The sequence below is a fragment of the Girardinichthys multiradiatus genome, chromosome 9 (assembly GCF_021462225.1).
Source record: "Girardinichthys multiradiatus isolate DD_20200921_A chromosome 9, DD_fGirMul_XY1, whole genome shotgun sequence".
NCBI classification, from domain to species: Eukaryota; Metazoa; Chordata; class Actinopteri; order Cyprinodontiformes; family Goodeidae; genus Girardinichthys; species Girardinichthys multiradiatus.
The window spans coordinates 6,120,553-6,140,482 of record NC_061802.1 but is presented as its reverse complement, the minus strand read 5'-3'; the positions used below and the strand labels follow the sequence as shown (position 1 = coordinate 6,140,482).

Below are 19,930 nucleotides of genomic sequence, written 5' to 3'. Positions count from 1 at the left end.
TCATCCAACTAGTCCCCTCCCTTTAAAGAAATTCTGTTAATTTTAATGCTGAAGAGCTGATGGTTATTCTCATCTCTACAATTTTTATGTTTACTTGTTAATAAGCTCATGTGGTGTATTTGCTAGAGAAAATTATTGTGTGTGTGTGTGTGTTTTAGTGTGTGTAGTTTTCTGTAATAATTTCATTCATATATTCATCTGCAGGCAGAAGTGCTGACGCAAATCAGAAGGAGAGAGCAGGCACAGAGGGTGTGTGAGAGGCAGAATGTGTGAGATAAAGTGCAAAGAGGAGAAAGAAAACCAGATATTTTTCCATGCAGATAGCTTTGTACCAAGGGCACTAAGGTGATTTTGATTTATATATTAAAAATACATCAAACATAAAGCATAGATGGACAGCAAAGGAACTTTTCGAAGACGATAGAGCAAGAGTTCCTTATACAGTACATCTTCAAAAGTATTTATACACCTTGAACGTTTTGACATTTTATCACATTACAACCACAAAACTAAATGTATATTATTAGCATTTTATTCAATATATCAACACAAAGTAGCACACAGTGTAATTGTGAAGTGTAAGAAAAACTGATACATGATTTTACTTTTTGAGTCAAAATCTGAAAATGTGGGACACATTTCAGCTGGCATGAGTCTTGGTAAATCCCTTGTTCACTGCAATTACAACTACATGACATTTGGGGCATGCCTCTACCAACTTTAAACATCTAAAAACTGACATTTTTGACAAACATTCTATCTATGGTCAAGTGACCATCAATGTTCGAATTTTGCCACACATTCTCTAATGGATTTAAGTCTGATTAAGCTATTCTACCCCATGAATATTCATTGATCTAAACTGGAGGGACTCTACAACATTCCTATTACATGTTGTGGACGTTTGCAGTAAACATTTGCTGTTTGCTGAACATTGCATAAATGCTAATTAACAACAATATTTAAGTTATGAGAGAAACTTTTCAGCAACTAGAAAAAGAAATATCTGCATCGAGCTTCAGTGCTCTGTCTAGCAAAGCTCAAGATTTTATTCTCTTCCAATGAAGTTGTCAGAAGCGGTCATAATGTATAAGTTATATAATTATATTCTGCCATTCCACAAAAACCCCTTCATATTATACCAAAAGTTGTAGGAGTTATACAAACTAAAATGTGCTTTTAGTATGTTTCTGATTTCAGATATTGATACAAATAATTGTACAATGCTTTTACTAGCTCCTGTTTAAAGTCACAATTTTAACCCATTTGGTACACATATAGGGAAATATGTAGTAACCATGTTTTGTGTTTGAAGTACTTGTAAGATCACAGAGAGCAGGCTGTACTGACTCTGATTCCACAACTATAAGTCCTGACCCACAGTGAAGCACAAAATGATAAATGAAACTGGCAGATTAAGATTTAAAATTATTTTCATAAAACTAAGAAGTCTGTTTCTGACAAGAAATGAGACAAGCATCTCTAAAAACATAAACAATGTTTTATTTACATTTGGCTTAAAATGACAAGATGCACTGCCACTGCTCTGCACTGCGGTGTATTTACATATTTACACATACGGTATTTCTGTTTTTAAACCTAATTGTTGCCCTGACATTGATGTCTCTGCAACATAAAGTCACAGCTGAGGTGATATGTTAAACACGCAGACCTGTTAGGCCATGTGTTGGTGATGTCACAGCAGGTGTATACGTTTTTCATGTGACCCTTCACTGGGTAGTAAAAAAAATAAAAAATAAGATTTATGTTCATGCCTTTTATTTCATGTTGAGTTTTTCAAACCAGATGATTTACACCAATCATCTGGTTCACACCAATGGTGTTGCAGCTAAAGAACCTCAGAAAGCACAAATGATTGGTTCATGTCTTTCAACACATCTACTGGAGTAAATGATAAAAGAAAGGTTTCCATGTAAGTAAGGCAATATATTTGGCAAAACAGAAGAAAAGCTTGTTCTTTAAAAATTTAAGAAGAACACAGCAAGAAAACCTCAAAAGTAATCTAATCCCAGACATTATTCAGTGGATTTAGATTTCTCTCTGGACATTTTGCAGAGATGACACATTCATTTATCTAGTTTTACACCAAAGATCAGTGTGTAACTGAGTGGTATATGAACTGCTGTATTCAGCTCTAACTCAACCAGGATTCTTAAATTATCTGCATGCTTTAAAGAAATGCTGTAATTTCCATGTGTTATTTTAACTTTATGTTTTCTTGCTGTGTGATTATTTCCTGTAGTGAACATGTGGATAAATATAAAATCCTACAGCTCTAATGTTATATCTGCTGGTCTGCAGTACTTTTTTTTAATTCGTCATCAGCCCGAATACAAAACTCATTTTGCCTTGCTTTACTGCACTCTAGTTACCTAGCAACATCCATTCACAACGTGCCAAATGAGGCACAATGAAATATGAAAACATGTATTCAAAAGAGGCAGAAAGAACGTTACAGAGAAAATAATTCTTCTAGAGAAATGAAAAACCCAGAAATAGGCTGTTATGTGTGCCAAAGGTTGGTAATGGGGAAATATGTGTTTGTGGCAGCTTGCAGTTTTCAACAATGAAGGCTTCAAAGTTGTTAGTTTCACTCATTTCTCATAATTTTAGCACATAGCTTAGCATAGTTATTTAAATCTGAGCCTTTTTTTTTTTTTTACCATATCCATTTTACTTTAAATATAAATTTTACTGTGAAGAAAAAACTTGACACCTGCACCATTGCCCAGTGCACTTTGGGTAGTGACTGTTATGTGTATGATATGATTGCCAAATATAGATGTAAAACCAAAGTTTTGACTTTTTAGGTTAATAACAATAGAGATATAACTCCCATTTAAATTTAAACACTGCAACAAGCATAAACAAAATGGACTCATTGTATGTATTTTTTATTAGTCAAACGAGCACTAAAGTCAGTCATCCTTTGATTTACAACTTTCCCTAGCTGAAATATCAAGTTTATTTATTATTTCATACTTAACCATAGTAAAAAACACACATTGTCTATTTGCTGACTGGTATGACAACAAAATGGTAATTTACACTCACCGCCCACTATATTAGGTACACCTGTCAAACTGCTCCTTAAAGCAAATTTCTAATCAGCCAATCACATGGCAGCAACTCAATGCATTTAGGCATGTAGACATGGTCAAGACGATCTGCTGCAGTTCAAACCAAGCATCAGATTGGGGAAGAAAGGTGATTTAAGTGACTTCGAACGTGGCATGGTTGTTGGAGACGAGCTGGTCTGATTATTTCAGAAACTGCTGATCTAATTGGATTTTCACGATCTACTACTACTACTACTACCTCTATCTCTAGGGTTTACAGAAAATGGCCCGAAAAAGAGAAAATATCCAGTGAGTGGCAGTTCTGTTGATGCAAATGACTTGTTGATGCCAGAGGTCAGAGGAGAATGGCCAGACTGGTTTGAGGTGATAGAAAGGCAACAGTAACTCAAATAACCACTCGTTACAACCAAGGCATGCAGAAGAGCATCTCTGAACACACAACACGTCGAACCTTGAGGCAGATGGGCTACAGCAGCAGAAGACCACACCGGGGGCCACTCCTGTCAGCTAAGAACAGGAAACTGAGGCTACAGTTCGCACAGGCTCACCAAAATTGGACAATAGAAGATTGGAAAAACGTTGCCTGGTCTGATGAGTCTCGATTTCTGCTGCGACATTCGGATGGTAGGGTCAGAATTTGGCGTCAACAACATGAAAGCATGGATCCATCCTGCATTGTATCAACAGTTCAGGCTGGTTGTGGTGGTGTAATGGTGTGGGGGATATTTGCTTGGCACACTTTGGGCCCCTTAGTATCAATTGAGCATCGTGTCAACGCCACAGCCTACCTGAGTATTGTTGCTGGCCATGTCCATCCCTTTATGACCACAGTGTACCCATCTTCTGATGGTTACTTCCAGCAGGATAACGCACCATGTCATAAAGCACGAATCATCTCAGACTGGTTTCTTGAACATGACAATGAATTCACTGGACTCAAATGGCCTCCAGAGTCACCAGATCTCAATCCAATAGAGCACCTTTGGGATGTGGTGGAACAGGAGATTCACATCATGGATGTGCAGACGACAAATCTGCAGCATCTGTGTGATGCTATCATGTCAATATGGGTCAAACTCTTTGAGGAATGTTTCCAGTACCTTGTTGAATCTATGCCACAAAGGATTAAAGCAGTTTTGAAGGCAAAAGAGCGTCCAACCCGGTACTGGCAAGGTGTACCTAATAAAGTGGCCGGTGAGTATAAGGTGGTGTTGTTGTAAGAAATTATCTTATGGCAATTTCATTGAAAACTCTTACTAGATTATCAGGATGTTTTGCCCCTGATACCAATCGGAGTGATTTAGGAACAGTGATTTGGGAGAGTCACCAAGTTCAAGACTTTAAAATGAATCAAGTGCATGCATGCACATTAAATACCACAATATATCAGCAGTGCATGGTCTTCATTTGTTTGCAAATGTTTAGCTCATTATTTAATTGCCAATATATAATAAAATTATAATAGCAACAGATATTTTCTTCCAACTGGTGTTTCTATAAAAAAGACTCAATAGGCTGCTCTAACTCTGGATCAACTTGGTGAAGAACACATCCTTCCCAACCTGAACTCCAAAAACAGATGAGAAACAAAGTCACTGACATCTATCAGTCTGAAAAGGCTTACAAAGCCATTTCTCAGACTGTAAGACTCCAATAAAACACAATAAGAGCCATTTTCCACACATGGAGAAAAAATGAAAAATGGTGAGTTTTGTCAAATAATTATAGATCTAAATTCCCTCAGTTAAAGTTGGTACAATGAGAAATAAGAGTGGGAAAATTGTGATATCCATGGGAGAGTTCCAAAGCCAAACCCACTGCTGACCCTAAAGAAGTTAACAGCCCATATCACATCTCCCAAAAAATTTCCCCCAAACCTTTTTGGGAATCATCAAATAATGAGACAGAAGTAAAACATTTTGGTGTGGTGCGTGTGTTTTCCCGACATGAAATTCAAAAAACTTGTCAACAAAAGGGATATCATGCTGATAGTCAAACATGTTGGGAGTAGTGTAATGGTATGGAGCTGTTTTTCTGCTTCGGGATCTGAATTACTTTCTGTATGTGTTTAAAGCATGAATTCTGCTCTCCTCCAGAAAACTTTTAACGTCCGGCCATCAGTTCATGATCTGAAGCTCAAGCTCACAAGGATTGTGCAGCAGGGCATTGATCTAAAGCACACCACTAAGTTCGACTCTAAATATCTAAACAAAAACCATAATGAAAGTCTTGGACTGGTCTACTTAAAGTATGGACTTCAATCTGGTTGAGATGCTGTGACATAACCTTAAACAGACATCTTTGCTTGAAAACCCTCCAATGTGAATAAAGCAAATCTGCAAAAAGAGTGAACCAAAACCTCCACGGGGATGTAAAACGGTTGTTTGTCTATACCTGACATTTCCTCTGTCAAGGGACAGAAGATAAACTAACTCCGGTACTTTTGCAGACATGCTTATTAATGTACTATGTGCACATCAAATTAGTCAATACACAAATTAAATCTACGTGGGACAACAAAAACAGAAAGGAGACATCTCTAAGGGGGCTTTTTCTCAGCACTGTATGTGCATAGTTTTTTAGGTGACATTTCACACAAATTAGGTTTAAACAACACATTTACAGCACATTGTAGTTTCTCTTTTGACCTACCTTACAGTCAGCACTCAGATTTTAACATATAGTAGTTTATAGGCATCGTTTGTCCATGGTAGATAAGAAAATGAACAAAAGTCTTGTAAACTGCAAACTGGCTTGCGTGCTGCAAAACTTGTCCTGTTGAATATTTGGAATCTGACCTTTGTGTCGTTGATTATTTATCTTTATCTAAATTCCAAATCTATTTAAATGCTTCTGATCCTTCAGTTCCTCTTTTGTTTTTGCAGAATTTTGCTGCCAAGCGATTTTGGCTGCAGGTCCTCTTACTGGCTAAGACTGTATTTGTTGCTTGGCAACATTAACTTAGGGATGATTTCAACACAAAGCAACTGTTAAGGCTTCAGTGATTTAATAACACAACTCTTTTTCTTGGCTTTGCACCAAGCTGTCAGCTCACCGCATGACATCCTGCTACCTGCAGGGTCTCATCTCATACTCTTATTGTCTCTCTGGGAATCAATGGTGTGTGCCCAAGGTTGTGTGTGCATGCGTGTAGCTGTGTGTGTGTATGTGTGTGTCTGCATTAAAGATAAAAGCTGAATTTGAATCGAGTTGTAATGGAGTTTAAACGAAAATTCAACATTCAACATTTGCAGCTGAACTTTGACCTTCCTCCAACCCATCTCCACCGTTTGGCTTTCAAACTCCTTCCAAATCTCCCCAGGCCTCCACTCCACCACCAGAATTGGGTCTCAGGGGGGAAGACATCTCTAAATCTAACCCTAAGATGTTCATTCAAGCGCATGTCATTCTCAGCATTCACAGCTTTCACTGGGGTTCGAGCGCCAAAGAAATAAACATTCACTAATAAACTTTTCTAAATTCAAAATGCTGCAGCAAGAGTTCTGATGAAAATAAAAAAGCGAGATCATATTTCTCCTATTTTAGCTTCCCTTCATTGGCTCCCTGTTAAATCCAGAATATAATTTAAAATGATCCTCCTCACATATAAAGCCCTTAATGATCTAGCTCCATCATACATCAGAGATCTGATTGTTCCATACGTTCCTAACAGAGCACTTCGTTCTCAGACTGCAGGTTTACTGGTGGTTCCTAGAGTCTCTAGAAGTAGAATGGGAGGCAGATCCTTTAGTTATCAGGCTCCTCTCCTGTGGAACCAGCTCCTGGTTTTAGTCCGTGAGGCAGACACCCTGTCTACTTTTAAGGCTAGGCTTCAAACTTTTCTTTTTTATAAACCTTATAGTTAGAGTGGCTTAGGTTATCCTGAGCTATCTTCTTTATTTTTAACCTCCATCTTCTTCCCTCCCTGTTGGATGGAGTAAGGGGGAGTCAGGTTTAGCCTAAACCGACTCAGTTATGTTTGAGGTGCAAACACACCCTCCATTTCTGCTACCTGTATGACCCCCTCTGTTTTCCAAAGGTTATGGTCAATCTGACAGAGAGAGCTATCCCAATCATTGTGGTTTTTAGTATAACAATGACCATCAGTGGGCTCTAGATGGACAAACTGTCTACTTTTAAGGCTAGGCTTAAAACTTTCCTTTTTGATAAAGCTTATAGTTAGAATGGCTTAGGTTATCCTGAGCTATCTCTGTAGTTATGCTGCTATAGGCTTAGGTTGCCGGAGGACATAATGGCCACTTTCATCCTCTTCGGTACATTCTCACACTACTCTCTAATTTTGCATTGTTTGCAGTTATTTCAGTTTTTAACTTTATGTTCTCCCTCTTTTCTCTTCCTAGAAGCTACTGCATCTACCTGTGACACCTTTCTGGAGGGGGTCATCGTCAAAGCTTCTGCAACAACTTAATGCTCATCCTCTACTGATCATCCACATAGCCCTGTCTTTTAGTGTTTAACCCTTTCTCTCTCCTAGACATGGCAATTGACTGAGCTTTTACTGTGACTAACTCTATGTGCTCTCTTTCAGACTCTAACCTTGAAAACTGGCTCATAGTTTATCTGCTCTTTTTTTCTAGGTGAAATGACTAAAGGAGCTACATCCATTAACATTAACTTTTCCTTCCAATAGAAAGTACTCCTGGATCAGTGCTTTGTTCTCTTTGTGTCTCTGCCCTGTCCTCTCAAACACCGAGTCGGTCGTGGCAGATGGCCGCTCACACCGAGCCTGGTTCTGCTGGAGGTTTCTTTCTGTTAAAAGGGAGTTTTTCCTCTCCACTGTCGCTACATGCATGCTCAGTATGAGGGATTGCTGCAAAGTCAACGCCAGTGACTGTCCACTGTCTCTACATGCTCATCCAGGAGGAGTGAATGCTACAAGTCTCTGACTGGATGCAATCTGTTGGGTTTCCTTAGATAGAAAAGCTTTTTATCCAATTTGAATAAATAACTGAATCTGACTGCACTGTTCAATGGTTAGGATTAATTGGAATGTATGAACCTGACTTTTGTGATGTACCTTGAGACGACATGTGTTGTGAATCGGCGCTATATAAATAAACTGAATTGAATTGAATTGAACACCCTGCTGCTTTTTTTAAATAGAAAACTTTTTACTAATTAGAAGTATGTGGTCTTCTGAGTCTGACTGTATGGGGCTGAATTAAGTTGGAATGATTTGTATTGAATTGAGTTAACCTGTATCTAATCCAGTTTTATTTATGAAGCACTTTAAACTACCACACAGGACCGTTCAATTGTTGGGACACATCAAAAACCATTGATCAGTTCCCCTGTGCTTAATGCGATGCACCCAAAGACATGGAAACATGACAGCTTGTTTTTGGGAGTGTAAATTTTATGTCATTAATTAATGTTTTAGAATAAGATAAAAACATCAAACAGAAATGATGACCATGCCATTTTACAAGGGTGACAAACTTTATATCAAACATGACTTTAGTTGATATTACAGAAAAATCTCTCAAGTAGCTTTAAAGCATGCAAATCTGAAGTTCTAGTTGTAACCTTGAGCGGTCCAAATTGACACATTTCTAGGATGACATGGTGCTTTAAAGCTACTGCAGATTTTTTTATTTATTTATAGCCATTGCGAATCCTGAGTGAAACTGTATTATATTCAGATAGCCCTTCAGAAACATAAAGAATATGAATAACGTGTGAAGGGAATTGCAGTTTGGTGCCTGAAATTGGTGTACTCTCCAAAAATGTACAGCCTTGTACCCTACAGCACATTCGCTCTCGGCTCTCTACACCTGATCTTCCTAAAATAGGAGCTGTGGGCAAAATCAGCTGAATCCAAAAGGACAGAAATAGGATTTGTGGGCAAAACTTGGCCCTTATAAAGGAATTCAGCCCAGTAACGTGTTAGAAATAGTTTAAAGAGAATAATTTTTTATAACATGTTCTCAATGTTTCTTTTTCAGAGGCTTCTGAAAGCCATTCAAGCATGTCTAAATAACTGAAAATTCAGTTTGAATGTCATGATCTGCACCTGAAGGTGTTTTGTTAATTGCACCCACCTGTTTTCCATGTAGTCTTTCTCACCTCAGTGTATTTGAGTTCCTGTCTTCTCATTCTCGGGATGTTTGTTGTTCCCTCCCAGATTCCTGTGTTTCCTCCATGTCAGTAAGTGTTATCAATAAAATACATCCATCCACCATGTGCCTGCCGATGTCCTGTATCCGATTTGGTCCTTCATCTCCTCAAAATATGACATTAAATGCTCTAAAATAACAATAAATGATGTATAGTCACATTGTTCTCCGCATCTATTGTCGATGCTGCTGCCTGTAGCTGCGGCCGTAAGGTCTGCGGTGCCTGTCTTGGCGGCATTCCCCGAACCTGGTGGTGGAGACCAACAGTAAAGGATACTGTCAAGCAGAAGGAGTCCTATCGACTGTGGTTGGCTTGTGAGACTCCTGAGGCGGCTTATGGGTACCGTGAGGTCAAGCCACAGCCCGGGCAGCGGCAAAAACTCTGGCCTGGGAGGAGTTCGGTGAGGCCATGGAGAAGGACTACCGGTTGGCCTCGAAGCAATTCTGGAACTTTTTGGCACCTCAGGAGGGAGAAGCAGTGCTTCGCCAACAGAGTGTACAGTGGGGGTGGGGAGCTGCTGACCTCGACAGGGGACATTATCGGGCAGTGGAAGGAGTACTTCAAGGATCTCTTAAATCCTGCCATCACGCATTCCCTGGTGGAGACGATGGGGACTCGGGGTTTGACTCTTTCATCACCCAGGCTGAAGTCACTGAGGTGGATAAAAAGCTCCATGGTAAGGCCAGGGTATTGGAGAGGAGATAGTCGAACTTCGGCTTCAGGAGGAACAGAGCTGGTCCATGGACCACTGGACCAGCTCAATTTATTCACAACTTTTATGGACAGGATTTCTAGGCGCAGCCAAGGGCTGGAGGGGGTCAGGTTTGGGGACCAGTGGATTTTGTCTCTTCTTTTTGCAGATGACGCGGTCCTGCTGGCCCCCTCTAGCCCAGACCTACAGCATGCACTGGGGCGGTTCGCAGCCGAGTGTGAAGCGGCAAGGATGAAGATCAGCTCCTCCAAGTCCGAGGCCATGGTTCTCGACCAGAAAAGTTTGACTTGTCCTCTTTAGGTTGGAGGGGAGTTCCTGTCTCAAGCGGAGGAGTTCAAGTATCTCGGGGTCTTGTTCACGAGTGAGGGAAGAATGGAGCGGGAGATCGACAGATGGATCAGTGCGACTGCCGCAGTAATGGGGACGCTGTGCCAGTCTGTTGTGGTGAAGAGAGAGCTGAGCCGAAAAGCGAAGCTTTTGAGTTACCAGTCGGTTTATGTTCCTACCCTCACTTATGGCCATGAACTTTGGGTCATGACCGAAACAACGAGACCCTGGATACAAGCAGCTGAAATGAGCTTCCTCGGTAGGGTGGCTGGGCACTCCCAGAGATAGGGTGAAGAGCTCGGCCATCTGGGAGAAGCTCGGAGTAGAGTGCTCCTCCACATTGAGAGGAGCCAGTTGAGGTGGCTCGGGCATCTCTACTGCCACCTGGACGCTTCCGGGCACGTCCCACTGGGAGGAGGCCCAGGACACGCTGGCGGGACTAAGTCTCTTGGCTGGCCTAGGTCTCCCCCCAGAGCAGCTGGAGGAGGTGTCTGGGGAGTGGGACGTCTGGGTGTCTCTACTGAGTCTGCCCCCATAACCCAATCCCGGATGGTACGAGTACGAGTACGAGTAGTCACACTGTAAATAGAATTAACTGAATGATCTGCTGTTAGACATTTTGTCTGCATATAAAGAATATTCCTCTTGTGTTTGCATTAGCTGCTAGACCACTTTATCTTGCTCTTTTTAGCTTGCTTTATTCCATAACACGTTTAACATTTGCATTGGCATTGGTTTTAACCGGACAAACCTCAGTCTTTTAGCTAAACTGTATCTTCAAAGTAGCATTTTCACAAACCATCTACGGAATGCCCACATTTTTAGCTTTGTTAAATTTTCCAACTTGTTCCTGTTTCTGTATGAATCTAATTTGAGGGCAATAATTCACCGGTCAGACTACGCTGTAAGCAAATTAAACAACTATTGAAATTTTGGAAGAAATGACAAAATGTTGTATTAATCATCAGCTTGCTAATTGTAAGGCTTGCATAGAATAGTATTTGATTTAACATGGAAGTTTCCTCCGCTTCTAAACATTAGTCCTGTGGACTGGGGTGAACTTTACCAGAATAAAAAGCATCATTGGGTCAATCAAATGGATACTCTATAGAGTATTATAAAGAGTCAAGCCGTTGTGGTCGAACATCTGCAACAATGAATTAACTTTTTTTTTAACATACAGCTTGTCAGATTGACTTTAGAGATTAGAGAAGGATACCTCAACGAAATAATAATTAGAGAAAGTTACATTTATTATTAAGGCTTTGTGCAAAAAGAATGGTCCAATGCACATACAGTGTCTTGCTGATGTATTACTACCTCTTCATCTCTTATGCATTTTGTCATGTTCTGTCCAGAAACTTTATTGTATTTTATTGAAACTTTTGAAACAATTATCTGTTACTTTCTGATGGTCTTTCACATAACCTCCTGATCATATACACTGGACGTTTCTGGTTGCAATGTGACAAAATGTGAAAAGTGAAAGGCAAATGAATACTTTTGCACATCTATATAATTACTAGATAATTGTATGTATTGGTAATTTTCAGTGAAACTACATATAATAAACTACATTTTTAAAATATGTATAAGAGCTCACAACCTTAAACACCAAATATAGGACATAGCCTATCTTCCATTTTTTTCAAAACAGAAAATGCTCCGGCTTCCTCCCACACTCCAAAGACATGCCTGTTAGGTTAATTGGTAACTCTAAATTGCCCTTAGGTGTATGAATGAGTGTGTGCATGGTTGTTTGTGTGCTGCCCTGCGATGGACTGGCGACCTGTCCAGGGTGTACCCCTCTCGCCCATAGACTGCTGGAGATAGGCACCAGCTCCCCCGTGACCCACTATGGAATAAGTGGTAGAAAATGACTGACTGACTGACTGACTGACAGAAAATGCTACTGCTGGACCACAACAAAAGAAATCTGCAATATCATGAGTCCTTTTAGATTTATCAGAAGGACATTGGAACCCTGGAAGTGATGTTCATGTTCAAGTGAAAAGGCATATAGCAAGCCCCAGAGACAGAGACAGAAAGATGACTTGCAATGACAAGCTGGCCAGCTTCCTGTTTACTCACAGACTGTAGTCAAACTCAGTCAATCTGGGAGAATCCCGATGCTGCCATCTGGGCCTAACTGGAGCTTTATGCAGGCACCGCCAACTGGCACCGAGAAGGATAATGTGTCACTGTTACAGTAGAATAAAGAAGAGCTGCAGAGTCAGGGGTTAGTTTAAATCATAACTAGAGCATCTACTTAAATCTGTAGATTCACCTTCCCAATTTTAGAAGAAAACTACAAAACCAGTTTCCCCTAAGGCTATTTCTTTTTATCAGTTATCATAATGTTATAAACACTTTGTTCATAGCTGATGTTTTCTGCTGCAGTAACCCTTGATTAGTCCCATTTAGGCCTACTTTGGAGGTGCATGTTTTTGTCTTCTAAACAAATTTGACATCTTTAGAAAAACTACTTTTTTTCCCAACAAAATCCATAAAGAAATTTCTACTGCCTTCTGACATGTGTTTGTTTTAGCTTATTTATTTAAATGTTTACACATTGTAATATTATATGAAGTTATTTTAGATGAATGCAAACCAAAATGTATTTTTGTTCATTTTTATGTTTAAAATCGGACTTGAAGTTCATTAGAAAAACTGTGGATCCTGTCTGAGGCTGTCTGGCAACATGTTCGTGTGATGTTTGTTACCTTCATACTTATGCTGCTACCTCGGTCTACCCTTCAGTCTGCTTTTATTGTGATAGGGTATGGAGGGACTGACTGAATATTTTCCCCTGGCCGGGGGTCTTGCATGGAGTTTGAATGTTCTCCCCGTGCATGCGTGGGTTCTTACCGGGTACTCCGGCTTCCTCCCAGAGTCCAAAAACATGACTGTTAGGTTAATTGGTCTCTAAATTGGCCTTAGGTGTGGAAATCAGTGTGTGTGTGGTTGTTTGTGCTGTATGGATCTGGTATTGTGCTGTAAAAGGGACCAAATTAGGATTACAGAGAACTACCTGGAGGCTATGCTTTTGTGAAATCTGGCTATTGAGCAAGCCAGTACTCCGACTACTACCAGCTCCCCCAGTTGCATCAGCCCACACAACTTAACTGAAAAGCCTGTGTTTCCTTCTTGGTAGTTTAACCAAACACCCCTGAATTTGGAGTCCACCCATATTCAGATGTCTATTTTTATATCCCTTTTTAACGCTGGTTTAAAAGCTTAAAGATTTAGAAATAAGCTGAAATTGAAATGCTGGCGGTTTGCTTAAAGTTGTCATATTCTCTGCTGTCCAAAGATTTTCATATCCTTTGAATATTTTCACATTTTGTTACATTACTACAAGAAACTTTGATATATTTTATTGGAATTTTATGTGATAAAAAACAAAAATAGTGCATAACTATAAAATGTAAGGATATTGATTCAAGGTTTTCAAAGGGTTTTACAAGTAAAAAGAAATAAACTGTGTGGTATTTAATCTGTATTAATCTGAAACCTCTACTTTAAATCCAATACAACCAATTACCTTCAGAAGTCACCCAACTGTTGGTTGTTCAATACAGAAATCTGGCAATTATGTAAGAGTAGCATCAGAGAATAACAGTTTAAAGAAAACCATAAGAAATGTCATTGCAGTTTGACAGAAGCCAAGAAAAGGAAGAAAATAAACATTGAAGATGGGGCACTGGCCAGGAGGGTTGCTGGATTTGGCATGCTGCTGACCTTGGTACAGGCAGGACAGCTGCTAAATAAAACTCTGTGCTTGTATGCATACATTTTACATAGCATTGCCAAAGAGATTGTTTCACCGATAAGGAGGAATGTGATATCTGTCAGTTGATTGTATTCACTGCTCAACAGAGTGATTTTAAAAGAAGCCAACAGTATTAAATTGACTTAGGGTTAGCATGAACAAACTATTCAGATTGAAAACCTTGGAAAAAACATATAAAACAGTTGTGGACAAAAGTCCCATCTTTTTAAGAAACGTCTTTCTTTTCTAGCATCATCATAGTTGTCCAAATCATTCAATGTGATAGTTATGTTTCATAGGTTAAAAATCTGTTGTCAGACTTATGTTTTTCATTAAGATGTAGAAATGTTTGTCTGTGGTACGATGGAGGAGGAAAAGGAAACATTTATTTGAAGCCATTGACCAAATGCTTAAAAGTTCTGGCAGTAGGACAGTATCTTGTTGCAAAGGATTTATTTAATGTAAAAGTTTGGAAGCATAATCTGAGATTACATTTGATTAAAAAATATATTTTGTTAAAAAACATGTTTGCTATACAAATATTTGCAGTGGAGATGTTATTACTAACCTTAGAATAATCGATTCATGAGCTAGATATATCCTAACCAAAGTTGGATTATTGTATTGATCTAACAGAGCAGGTTTTATCCCCAGACCTTCCCAGATTTGGTGTAAGAAACACAGCTAACTAAACAGTCAACAACAGTGTAAATTTCAATACAATGGTGTCACATGAAACCTCATGAAAAAAATGATGTACTCCCTCCAATAGAAAACATCTATTACTTAGTCCATTCAACCCTTTCTGTAATTTTCTAATCAATTTCTTCATTCAGTGTCAATTTTAATTTATATGGCATATTTAAAAGCAACAAATTTAACCAAAGCACCTCACAAGATTATTTTATTTTACTGTTGTATCTCTAGAGCGTTTTAAAGTATTTTCAATAAATTAGAGAAAATTAAAATGAAAAATAAAAACAGCTTAATAAGCAGTGAACACAACAGAATAGACCTACTTAGACTCAAACTAAGCTCAGATTAAAGCCAATACAAATAAGTATGTTTTCAAAGGGATTTAAAAGACTGTTTTTAAGGCATCTGCCTGGATGATCTTCATGCTCTTTTGGGGATATATGGCTAGAGCAGATTAGTTAAATAAATGGGTGCCGCACCATTTAAGACTTTAAAGGTAGGGTAAAAGACCATGAAGACATGTTTTCATGGTCTTTTGAATGTAGAAAAGGTTTCACTTTAGATATATGATGTAACTGATACTAGTAACTGGTATTTACAATTTACTTGCTTCTCTAACTTAAAAGAATTATCTAAAAACACTCCAACATTTTTGCCAGAGGAGGGACATTGAGAAGCAAGAGGACCAAGGAAATCACCTGGGTAATCCATTGGGGAATGACTTCCAAATACAATGACTTCAGTTTTATTTTCAGTTAGTGTGAGGGAGTTTTGTGTCAACCAGTCTTTACTTCTAGAAGGCAATTCAATAAAGGCTGCAGTGGAGCAGATACACCCAAAAGCAAAATTAAAAACGAAATCAATTTGGATGTCATCAGCATACCCAGCATACCCATCAGCATACCCAAGAAATTATATCTGAATATCAGTCCTAAACACATAGTCCATCCATCCACTGTCTCTACATCCTGGGCAAATCCTGCATAGTTCACCACTCCAACACAGACACACACACTCATTTCTAAGGGCAATTAAGAGAGCCCAATCTCCTGTTTATTGACTGTGGGTGGAAGCCAGAGTACCCAGACAGAACCCATGCATGCACAGGGAAAACATCCAAACTCCATGCAGAAAGTCCCCGGGCCAGGAGCCGTGCTACCAACTGTGCAGCCCCTAAATACAGAATATACAATGTAAACTAAATAGAACCTAACATAAACCCTTGAGGTACATCACAACAGATAGGGGCTCAAGAAAATAAACAATATTTAGGAACTGCAACATATTTAATAGGTTTCGATTTTTAACATTAACTGTCATCGAAACTGCCCTAATGTTAACAGTTAAAAATAAACAAACAAATAGGTGAATGAATAAATGAACATGAGACAAGCCTCTCAAACAAAACCTATAAACGACATGGCAACTGCATTCAACCTCATCTTCACTAGAATTGTTACGCCTGTCTGTACTGTGACTACTTCCGCTGTTTTTGTTCTCTTATCTCTCATGTACAGTCAAACCAGCGAACTAAAGCGCACAAACTTGTGCGCACGCGCAAACGCACCCGCTTCTGAGTCCTGGTTCCATCTTCAGCCATCTCTTCGCTCTGCCTCCCTCTCCTCTCACCACGGAGGACAGATGGGAGGAGACGCTGCTAAACGTGTCTTTTCCTGCAGCGGAGAAAACGCCTCTGCTCCCCGTCGGTCACGGGTCCGATCATTCACATCTTTACGCTGCAGGTCTCTCTCTGCGGGGTGTGCCCGCATCTGTTTTTTCTTTTCTCCTTAACTGGACCGAGGACATCAAATAAACTAACTGGAGGCACCGTGCAATCTTTGTGTATAGCTGAGCAGGATTTAAACCTTCCCGAGTGATCCTGAAATCAGTGTACGGGCAGATGCGCTCATCTCATCCGTTCTCTGGCCGCTGGGGTGCTAAAGATGGGGCTGGTTGTGCGGGTACCTGTCCTGGTTTCGTACCGGTTTGGTTCGTCCCGGTAGACTGATCCCTTTTCGATGCTGCAGAATCCACAGGGACAAATAAAGAGATTTTCCTGAGAACCGGATTCACCACCAGCATCCTGCCAGATGGATAACTACTCTGCTCTACCATGTAAGGCACCACAGAGTGACACAAACCTGCTGCAGTATTTCTCATTCGGTCTATGTTAACGCTGGGGCTCCCTGAATGGATTATCTGATTAGTATGACAGATTATTAGACTTCTCCTTGTTTCATGACGGTTGTACACTTATTTTATTGCTAAAATCACAACATAAGTTTAAGATGGAAACAGTATCCATTAGAAAAGAAGAAAGGAAGGAATAGAATATTTTATTATCCACCAAAGTAGAAAATGCCTATAGCTCCCTAACATACAAGATTAAATAGAGTTCAGTTAACAAGGTTAAAAATGTTTATATGTTGGTTTAGAATAAATAAATAAACAATAAACAAATAGTTAATTTTGTTACTGTGGGCTGGTCATTTTAGCACTGTGATGAGTTAATGAAACCAGCATGCCTGTAGGGAGAGGGAGGTGTGTGTGTATGCTTGGGTGATGTGTGTGTGTTTGTCGGTTTGTGTGTGTGTGTGTGTGTGTGTGTTATAAGGATGATATGTGATGCAGTGTCATATACTTTGCTGTCTTGACATGCAACTGTTCTGCCATCATGGAGTCATGCTTTCAAACATTATCTCTCTCAAACACACACACACACACACACACACACACACACACACACACACACACACACACACACACACACACACACACACACACACACACACACCTGTTAAATCCTCCACCCTCAGGTAGTGCAGATTATCATCCTATCTAGCACACATTTTAGCTATACCAATCTGTCACACTTGTTACAAGCTTGTAATGGCACAGGCTTATTGTTCACCATCTGGCTAAATAGTTTATTACCGTTTTTATTTTCAGGACCTGATCTTTTCTGTTTTAATGCATGATATAATGTGTTGCCCAGTCCTCTCCTTATGTACGTCTATCTGACTTACAGTCCATACAAAACTAGCCTCCTTTTACATAAAGAGAATATTTAATTCTAATCTTCAAGGCAACACATTCAAAGCCCATCTTTCTGTGCTTCTCATAAGATGACTATTTTAATCTATTTTGTTCTCAGCAGGGCTATGCAATCTCCACTAATAGCTTTAGTTTGTATGATTTGCAAACACTCAAATATGAGTCCTGTTTGTCTACTTTGTCATATGAACCAAACAGCTGAGACTGTGTCTGCATCTAATTATTGAGACATGGAGATTTGGAGTTTATGCACTATGTTGTGCTATCTATTTATGTGTGTATATTATTTCTGTGTTTTTATGGTTTTAGAACATGATGATACATGCCATCTTTTTATATATCTTTTAAAAAAGGGTTGTTTTCAAATATTTACTGTATTATATAAGATATTAAGGCAGACACACACAGTAGAAAACCCTAGAAGTTCTTCTTATTCTGTCCTATGCACCATATAACAGAATTCCATCTTTGCTTCTTTTCATTTTCTATCTTCACAAATGTATTTTTGGGGTTGGAAAACACAAAATACCACTCTTGAGGAGAAAATGTTCACAGTTTTCTTTGGCTATAGGCTAGCTTTCTTGTGTGTTTTCAATACAGACACAGAGGAGGGATTTCACTAATAGAAATCACATTAATTTGCTCCAGTTATTTTCAACTGTGTTGGAGATTTCAATCTGAAAACTCCAAGAAATGCCAAATTGTTGTGAAATGACTATATCAATCAATTAAACTGGATTGGCATGATACAATCAGTATGGAATCTTTGAATGTTTGGAGGTAGAGTAGACACTTGAAGGTCTATGTTTTGCTCTCAAAGTCATTTCTCAAAGTCTCAAAGCCCTTTTGTAGAGCTAACTGCTCTTCTAGTGAAGGGGATGCCTGTACAGGGGAAAACTGTTGCCACTATGGAGGTGACTGGACGTTAGAATTAGGTGACAAAACTTTGGTGGCTGTTCAGTTTCCCGCCTAACAGGCATACACATATTACAGTGGCCTGATGTTGGATCAAATGTATACACAGATCATTTAATCTCAGACTATGTTGTAAAAAAGGATGCAGGGCATTTGTACAAGACAACTACCTAACCTCATGCATACCCCAATGTTCACCCGTATCAAACCCTGTCAAATGGTGGTAACAGGTCTACAAGGCTGTCACACCCTCCTCCAACATCCTTTAACACACTCCTCGTCTCTTTATACCACTTCTAATGACCCTTGATGCCTTTCTCATTGCAAATTGGATTAGTTACATTCCCATCTCTGATCAACATGTCTATCCACATGAGCAGAACTTATCTTCTCAATATTTGTCAATGAGTTCTAGGAATGGCGATATAACCTTAAAAGTTTATCATATGTTGTGGCATTTATTAGAATGATGATAAAAAAAATTGGCTATATACAGTATTTATATGCTACTCCACTACATCAACTACAACTACAACTACAACTGCTAAGCAGCACAGCTGTAATAATTACATTTGATTGCAATTTAAAACTGGAGCATTTGTCAATGCCCTTATGGAACTGGCAGAAAATTGCTTCAACAGCTAAATTAATAATCATCATACTCCCACTTTTGAGGATTTTAATTCTTATATTCACAGAGTGACAAATTATTATCACAGATTTCTTTTTCTTCCATTATAGGTAAACAAATAATACTACCCATACCCTGAGAGTACACATCACATGTGAATTCACTTTATCTGTCAGTGGTCATAATGTTATAGTTTATCAGTGCACCTCTCCTTTATTTGTTATGTAATATTTAAATATTGACCTCGTTCTGGCCCTGTATCATGAAGCATTCATGGCACAGGGCTTCGGTGAAGCATTGGAGATAGCGGTTAACAACAAGCTAGCTGACCAACTGAGTCTTCTTGGTTTTTAAACACTATTCAAATTAAACCAATCACGTTTTTGATCTATAAAGTGATGTAATAATGTGTACTTTAACAACAACCATTAGCTGTGACTGATGACTCACCACATACTCCTTAATTATTTTTTTTCTATTAATTCTTATCTTTTGATGCATGTTTTGACATTTATCAGACTTTTCATGCTGCTTTCTATCACATGAACCAGAAAGCTGACATAATATTAGCCTTGGTAGAGACT

At 39.1% G+C, this 19,930-nt stretch overlaps 1 protein-coding gene across 7 annotated transcripts in view; it reads left to right on the top strand.

Annotated features, from left to right (window-relative positions):
• Positions 1-19,930, top strand: part of lrrc7 (leucine rich repeat containing 7) — a 190,293-nt gene that overhangs the window by 66,236 nt on the left and 104,127 nt on the right. For 6 of the 7 annotated variants that reach the window (XM_047375015.1, XM_047375017.1, XM_047375019.1 and 3 more), the window contains exon 1: positions 16,183-16,861. The exons of the other annotated variant lie outside the window; for it this stretch is intronic. In XM_047375015.1, coding sequence (XP_047230971.1) covers positions 16,837-16,861 — 25 coding nt within the window. In that variant the 5' untranslated portion in view covers positions 16,183-16,836. Of the gene's footprint in view, positions 1-16,182; positions 16,862-19,930 lie in introns of those variants that run through there. 7 annotated transcript variants of the gene reach the window in all.